Source organism: Lepidochelys kempii, chromosome 2 (genome assembly GCF_965140265.1).
Source record: "Lepidochelys kempii isolate rLepKem1 chromosome 2, rLepKem1.hap2, whole genome shotgun sequence".
Taxonomy (NCBI): domain Eukaryota; kingdom Metazoa; phylum Chordata; order Testudines; family Cheloniidae; genus Lepidochelys; species Lepidochelys kempii.
Window position 1 is genome coordinate 75320303 of NC_133257.1, and position 8447 is coordinate 75328749.

The window sequence follows — 8447 nt, forward strand, 5'->3', positions numbered from 1 at the left end:
CTTTTTTTAAAAAAAAGGACACAGCACTAATTTTTTACACTTTTTATCACTTCATTAGTGAATAGTGTACCGGGTGTCAAAAGTGTGACAGATCCCCATAATGTGTTTGTCCCATGGTGTTGGTGATACATATGCAATATATGCTAACATTCAACTGAAAGCTTAGAAAAATACTGTTGGATTCTACAGCAATGATGGAGTTAAAGCTGAAAACGTTTTCCTTTTTTTAAAAAAATATTATATAACCATCCCCAATGCTGGAATAATAGGGAAAAATGGCAGCAAAGTGTTCAAAAGAGAACAGTAACTTACACAACTTTGAGCTTGAGACAGGACTGAAAGTCTAGAAATAATAAGCTTATGATGTTGTTTCAACACATTCTATTTCATGAACCTCTCATTTCAAAACCTTCTAGGTCACTGATAAATATCAGGATTTATCAAGTGACATTTATTCACACTAGTGTTTAAACACCATCTGAAACATTGCATATACTAAGAAATGAATTCCTATGCACATTTATGAGGTTCATCTGACCACAGTACCTCTAAAAGCTTAATTTAATTTTTAAGTAATAATTATTCTATGGGTAAAGGCTATTACAGTATAGTATGATCTAACTATTCTGCAGTGACTAGGATATTCATTGCAAATTATTAAAGTTTGTGAATTAGCAAGTAAGTGGACAGACAATTACAAATACAAAGATAATGCATTATCAAGTATATTTCAATCATTTATTTAGCCAGTTTTCAGTTACTTGATGATAATACTTCATAGCACACCCGTGAAAGTGCTCCCTGATACATTTGGTAAAAATTATAGACTCCACTAAGTTAAATTTCTAGAAAAAACTTACAGAGCTGGTGTTTAAAGATGCTAGAATTTTATTAATCAGAGCTAGATTCATCTGTCCCTCTTCCAATCGGCCTGTATGTACACACATACACAAACATCTTACAACTGCCAGAATCATCAATGGAACGGCAAGTACGTTTAAAGCCCAGTGACCGGCAACGTGCACCTTCACCATTGAAAAAAACCCAACCCCACAGAAAAGCTGAAGTACAGTAAAAGTCAAATAACATATGTCGCAGGCCTATGAAAAATTCCCTGTGCTCCCCCCGTCTCCCCACATACACACTCTCCCTCTCTGCACATGAATGTATATATTGGTAATGTTTGGTAATGGAATGCATGATGCCAATAACCATCAGACCTTATCAAAAAGGGAGCTCTCCCACCGGGACCTACTTAATAGCAGACACCAAGTTATCACCCCCATTTCCCCCTTCTTACCACCTCAAGAATTCAGTATCAGCATCCCTCTCTCTGTGTAGCAGGGCAACTCCAGCTTGGGTATTTCATACATTGGAAAAATGAATGCATAACAACGTACCAATGCAAATATGAGTCACCCAAAATATATTTATATCTAAGTGGGCAACAGGCTGAATAACCCTCTCCCTGCCAGCACATCCTTCCCCTTAGCCATTTCCACTGACACCGCAGTGCATTGCAACACTAGCAGCCGCCTCTGGCTCAGAAATTTTCATCCCTCCCTCCCTCCCTCCAATATTAAATACTCCTCAGGCTCTTTGCAGTGGTGGGAACCATCCTTAATGGAGGCTTCAGAATCCTCTGCGAGCCTTTTGGCTTTTGCCTGGGAAAAGGGGGGGAGGGAAAGGAGAGGTGAGGGACAAGATGAGTGAAGGAATGAATGAATTGCTACCTCCAGAAAGGCTCTGTGGGCTGATGCTTGCTCCTGCTCCTGCTGCTGCTGCTGCTGCTGTCACAGCGGATCAGCTGATATTTACCTGTGAGGTAATGCACACTCTGTAAGGTCACCATGCACCCACTGAAATAGAGTGCAAAGCAGGAGAGAGGCAGAGAGAGGGAGCTGCTGCCGCCGCTTCCCGCTGCGAGCCGAGAGGCGGCACCGCGCGCAGGCGGCTGATGCGGCTGCAGCTCCTGGCACATGCGGCAGGTGTCAGGGCCGAAGCTGCCCTGCCTCAGACGGTGCCCATCGCGCGTCTGCCCATGCTCCGGCCCCCGCGCTCGCCCTCATCATGGGCGTGTGCGCAGCCTCTGCACATGCCTAGTGGGCCCGGGAAGCCACGGGGAAGCCGCTGCCCGGCCCCGGCCCTGCGCCTGGAGGAGTCTCGCCGCCCTTCCCCGAACGCACCGTGGCCCTGCCGGAGCCGCGCGGGGAGCGGAGCGGAGCAAGGGGCCGGCGGGAGGACGTGTTGGGGGATGGGGGAGCAGGTGGGACTGGGGGCAGGGAGCGCAGCAGATCTGGGGGTGGGGGGAGCAAATCGGGGGCCAAGCGGTCGGGGGATGGGCGCTCAGGTGCGGGGGATTTAGGAGCCGCGGGGGGCGCAGGAGCAGATCGGGGGAGGAGCGGGTCAGTGGGGCGCATTGGCAGGATCGCAGCTCGGGGCCGATCAGCTGGGGATGTCGGGGGGGGTGGTGAGGGGGGCGCAGCTTGGGGGGGGTGGTGAGGGGGGCGCAGCTTGGGGGTGGTGGTGAGGGGGGCGCAGCTTGGGGGGGGTGCGCGGGTAGAGAGGCAGAGCCCGAGCGTGGGGCGCTTGATGGAGGAGCAGCAGATCAGGAGGGGGCTGCACATACTGGGGGTGGGGGGGTTGGATTGTCAGTATCCGAACCCAAATGCGGAGTGACATACAAAGTCACAGCGCATCACGTAGGAAATGTCCCTTGTGCTGGAACCCCAGTTCGTCCCCTCTTCTGATCCATTGTTAGCTGGGCAGTGACGTCACCCTGTTTCCCCTTGAACATTACCTCCCAGGAGGGGCGGGTTTTGTTCCAAGGGCCTTAGAACCTGCATTGTACAAGGGAATCAGTAAAGCTATAGAAGAAAGAGGTTCACTTTTTAGTGACTTCCTGGTCACGTATTAAAGAATTTTCTGTAGTATCTGGCTGATGAATCTTGCCCATATGCTCAGGGTTTAGCTGATTGTCATATTTGGGGTCGGGAAGGAATTTTCCTCCAGGGCAGATTGGAAGGCCCTGGAGGTTTTTCGCCTTCCTCTGTAGCATGGGGCACGGGTCACTTGCTGGAGGATTCTCTTCTCCTTGAGGTCTTCAAACTACAATCTGAGGACTTCAATAGCACAGATATAGGTGTGAGGTCTTTTTTAGGAGTGGTGGATGAAATTCTGTGGCCTGCATTGTGCAGGAGGTCAGACTAGATGATCATAATGGTCCCTTCTGACCTAAATATCTATGAATCTATTAATCTAATTCAAATGTTTGGCTGTTTTAATATTTGTTTGCTAATTTGCATGTGGTCTCCCTAATTAGTAATGGTTCTACTAATGTCAGAAAATGTGCCACCTTGTATAAATGTTAGTAATTGTTTTGCTAATGAAGTACTTTGTCAATTCCACCTCATTATTTTGCAAAAATTTATAAACCTGTTCTGGTGATGTGTAATATCTGTGTCTGTTTAAATTGACAGATAAGCTATTTTCATGACATTAGTTAACAAAAAATATTACAACCCTTCCTGAACAGAATTTTTCCTGTGAGAGGGAAGCCACTTATAGTACTAGAACCTTGAAGATTTAATGTATTTTCTTTCCTAAGTGCTAATGTATTTTGAATCACATTTTTCACCTCCACACTCAGTCCTCATATAGCCCTCTTATTTGAGCTACAGTGGGAAGAGCAGATTTAAGCCTTAGTACATTGAATTACAGTATGTATAGAACCACATTGTCCTATTTCCCAACTTTAAACGCATGAACCTACATACAGATTTAGACCCTGCTCCTGTAGGGAGTCGTGTGTGCTTAGCTTTATTCATATGAGCAGTTCCCTTTAAGTCAATGGGACTGCTCATATGAGGAAAGGTGAGCATGTGTATAAGTGTAGGATTGCAGCCTCACACTATAAGTAGCCCGATGTTGATGAACCAGTCACAGCTTCTATTGACTGCAGCACTTCTGAAAATCATGACACTTACACTTAGAAGCCTAAATATGATTTTAGGAGAATTAACATTAGGCATTCAGGTTTGAAAATGTTGGCCCTAGTATCAAAGTAATGTGATTCCCATGCTCCCCAAACATGGCTTGTCCAACTGTTCGGAACCCATTCAGTGTGGGGGTTTAATACTGCAAGGTGCTCAAGGCTCAGCACTTGGCAGGATCGGGTTCTAAAGTGCTCATCTCCTTCCTCTATCACACATTACCTGAAAATTAGAAGCAGCTATCTTTATGACAGATCTAATACATGCAGTGTTTCAAACAATAATATTTGAAAGTGATGTTTCTGTTCTGCTTTTGCAGATTTTCCCATCTGCTTTGGGCTACACATGAAAATTGTTAACTGACATTGTGTGTAATTCTTTAGCTCCACTGCTTATGTCAGAACAAAGAACACTTGAGAGACTGATGCTGCCAGTCATTACTCCTCACACAACTTCAGGGGGATTCTTTGTAGGCAGAAGGGTCTGTGCTAAGTGTACCTTGTTGTAGGATTGGGGGCTTAATTAATACAAGCACAATGACAACACAATGACAAGCACATTGACAACTGGTTGAGGGGAAGTGTGATTATGCTGCAGGCCAAAATATGGGTTGTGAGGTATTTTGGGGTGTTATATATGTGAATATATGAATAGTCTATATGATGCTCTACCTTAAAAAGAGCAATTTTATGGAAAGCATGTAAAAGAGGAGAGAGGGGAGGCATTAGCGATTGAGGGCCTGATTCTCATTTACCTTTAGAACCCTTTACACTCAATTTAATGGCCCTTTTACACCGTTCTAGTGTCCCACAATTCATAGATCCCAGCAGTTGGACAAAGCACAATGGGATATTTGCCCAGAATGCTGAGCACTTATTTCTAAATATGTCAGTGCTGTTTGTATGCACTGATTCAGAGGGAAGTGGGTAAAACCCAGCTGTGTGAATGCAATTGTTTTGAAACAGTTAGCTTAATCTGCAAAAACCACACCCTGTGAATAAATCCTTTGTGTAAATGAGAATCGGGTCCATAATCAAGAGAGGAGTCCAAGGCAATAGGAGACACAATGAAAGAAGGTGCATAGTGAGAATGGTAAAAGGATGTGATACAGGCATGGCAGATACCACAGAGGATAGCCTGGTGTTATGCTCTTCTTTGGCAGAACCTAGGGGGCATAGGGGGGATATCCGAAGCAGGGAGCCTGCTAAACAACCAGTGGGGCCACTGGATGATCAAGCTGCTAAAGGAGTACTCAAGGACGATAAGGCCATTGCGGAGAAACTAAATAAATTCTTTGCATCGGTCTTCTCCCTCACATCCCCAGCCGTGATTCCCTGAGCCATTCTTTTTAGGGGACAAATCTGAGGACCTGTCCCAGATTGAGGTGTCATTAGAGGTGGTTTTGGAACAAATTGATAAACTAAACAGTAATAAGTCACCAGGACCAGATGATAGTCACTCAAGAGTTCTGAAGGAACTCAAACGTGAAATTGCAAGACTACTAACTGTAGTCTGTAACCTATCATTTAAATCAGCATCTGTACCAAATGATTAAAGGATAGCTAATGTGACACTAATTTTTTTAAAAAGGGCTCCAGAGGTGATCCCGGCAATTTCAGGCCGGTAAGCCTGACTTCAGTACCAAGCAAACTGGTTGAAACTATAGTCAAGAACAAAATTGTCAGGCACAGATAAACATAATTTGTTGGAGAAGAGTCAACATGGTTTTTGTAAAGGGAAATCATGCCTCACCAATCTGCTAGCATTCTTTGAGGGAGTCAACAAGCATGTAGACGAGGGGAATCCAGTGGATATAGTGTACTTAGATTTTCAGAAAGGCTTTGACAAGGTCCCTCACCAAAGGCTCTTAAGCAAAGTAAGCTGTCATGGGATAAGAGGGAAGGTCCTCTTATGGATTGGTAACTGGTTAAAAGATAGGAAACAAAGGGTAGGAATAAATGGTCAGTTTTCAGAATGTAGAGAGGTAAATAGTGGTGTCCGCCAGGAGATTGTACTGGGCCCAGTCCTATTCAACTTATTTATAAATGATCTGGAAAAAGGAGTAAACACTGAGGTGGCAAAATTTGCAGATGATACAAAACTACTCAGGATATTTAAATTCCAGGCAGACTGCGAAGAACTACAAAAGGATCTCTCAAAACTGGGTGAGTGGGCAACAAAAAGGCAGATGAAATTCAGTGTTGATAAATGCAAAGTAATGCACATTGGAAAATACAATCCCAACTATACATATAAAATGATAGGGTCTAAATGAGCAGTTACCACTCAAGAAAGATCTTGGAGTCATTGTGGATAGTGCTCTGAAAACATCCCCTCAATATGCAGCGGCAGTCAAAAAAGCCATAAGGATAGATAATAAGGCAGAAAATATCACATTGCTAATAGCCATTGAAGGACCTATCCTCCATGAATTTATCTAGTTCTTTTTTGAACACTATTATAGTTTTGACCTTCACAACATCCCCTGGCAACAAGTTCTGCAGGTTGACTGCACGTTGAATGAAGAAGTGTAGCAGATCAACGCTCACCGGCACAGCACCTCCTGCTGGTCATCTGGGCACTAGCTCTTTTCCAACCTCAGAGCACCCTCTGCTGGCCAGTGTCTCGCCTGCCCCATGTCTGTCTTGGATCCCGGTGCCCTTTACCTTGGGGTTCTGCCCCAGCAGTACCCCCACACTCTGGGTCTTCCCTCCCAGAGGAACCCCAAACCCTCTAGGCCCACCTTGCCTTTGTGGCTACTGCCAGTTGTCATCTAGCCCTCTTTCACTGGGGTAAAAATGCAGTTTGTAATGGCCACTCATCACTGGCAAGGGGGCTGGACCAGCTGCCTTTCCCTTCAGCCCTGGTACCTCCCTAGGCCTTTACCAAGGCCTCAGCCTGGGGAGTTGTCAAGGTTCCTCCCCCACTCTGAACTCTAGGGTACAGATGTGGGGACCTGCATGAAAAACCTCCTAAGCTTCTCTTTACCAGCTTAGGTCAAAATTTCCCCAAGGTACAAAATATTCCACCCGTTGTCCTTGGACTGGCCGCTACCACCACCAAACTAATACTGGTTACTGGGGAAGAGCTGTTTGGACGCGTCCTTCCCCCCAAAATACTTCCCAAAACCTTGCACCCCACTTCCTGGACAAGGTTTGGTAAAAAGCCTCACCAATTTGCCTAGGTGACTACAGACCCAGACCTTTGGATCTTAAGAACAATGAACAATCCTCCCAACACTTGCACACACACCCCTTTCCTGGGAAATGTTAGATAAAAAGCCTCACCAATTTGCATAGGTGACCACAGACCCAAACCCTTGGATCTGAGAACAATGAAAAAGCATTCAGTTTTCTTACAAGAAGACTTTTAATAAAAATAGAAGTAAACAGAAATAAAGAAATCCCCCCTGTAAAATCAGGATGGTAGATATCTTACAGGGTAATTAGATTCAAAAACATAGAGAACCCCTCTAGGCAAAACCTTAAGTTACAAAAAAGATACACAGAAATAGTTATTCTATTCAGCACAATTCTTTTCTCAGCCATTTAAAGAAATCATAATCTAACACATACCTAGCTAGATTACTTACTAAAAGTTCTAAGACTCCATTCCTGGTCTATCCCCGGCCAAGACGACTACAGACAGACACAGACCCTTTGTTTCTCTCCCTCCTCCCAGCTTTTGAAAGTATCTTGTCTCCTCATTGGTCATTTTGGTCAGGTGCCAGCGAGGTTACCTTTAGCTTCTTAACCCTTTACAGGTGAGAGGAGCTTTCCCCTGGCCAGGAGGGATTTCAAAGGGGTTTACCCTTCCCTTTATATTTATGACAGGAGTTGCCAGGCTGGAGCTCCCCAGCTCTGCTCACCCTCCCGCAGCACTGTTCTGCTTCCGTCACCCTGTGCTCCCAGGTAGTTAGGCCCATCTCTGTGGCCACTTCCCCAATCAGCCTACTCTTTTCTCCCAGGAGCAGGGTATCTGTCCCGCTACAAGAAGTATTTTCTTTTGTTTGTTTTAAATCTGCTGCCTATTCATTTCATTGGGTGACCCCGGTTCTTGTGTAATGTGAAGAAGAAAATAAGACTTCCTTATTCACTTTCTTCACACCATTCACAATTTTAAAGACTTCTATAATATCCCCTCTTAGTCGTCCCTTTTCCCAACCTGAAAAGTCCCAGTCTTTTTAATCTCTCCTCACATGGAAGTGGTTCCATACCCCTAGTCATTTTTGTTGCCCTTCTCTGTATCTTTTCCAATTCTAATATATCTTTTTTGAGATGGGGTGACTAGAACTGCACATAGTATTCAAGGTATGGGCATACCATACCATGGATTTATATAGTGGTATTACGATGTTTTCTATCTTCTTATATATCCCTTTCCTTATGATTCCTAACATTCAGTTCCCTCTCCTGCCCCCCCCTTTTTTTTAAACTGCTGGTACATATTGAGTGG

General features: G+C 44.8%; 1 protein-coding gene across 17 annotated transcripts in view; it reads right to left on the reverse strand.

Annotated features, from left to right (window-relative positions):
* Window positions 1-2093, reverse strand: part of DTNA (dystrobrevin alpha) — a 308120-nt gene extending 306027 nt beyond the window's left edge. For 4 of the 17 annotated variants that reach the window (XM_073331258.1, XM_073331264.1, XM_073331257.1 and 1 more), the window contains exon 1: window positions 1734-2057. In XM_073331258.1, the coding sequence (XP_073187359.1) occupies window positions 1734-1981 (248 nt within the window). In that variant the 5' untranslated portion in view covers window positions 1982-2057. Of the gene's footprint in view, window positions 1-1733 lie in introns of all 17 variants that reach the window. The other 13 variants (XR_012157223.1, XM_073331259.1, XM_073331261.1 and 10 more) reach the window with 7 other exon arrangements.
* Window positions 2094-8447: the final 6354 nt, after the last annotated feature.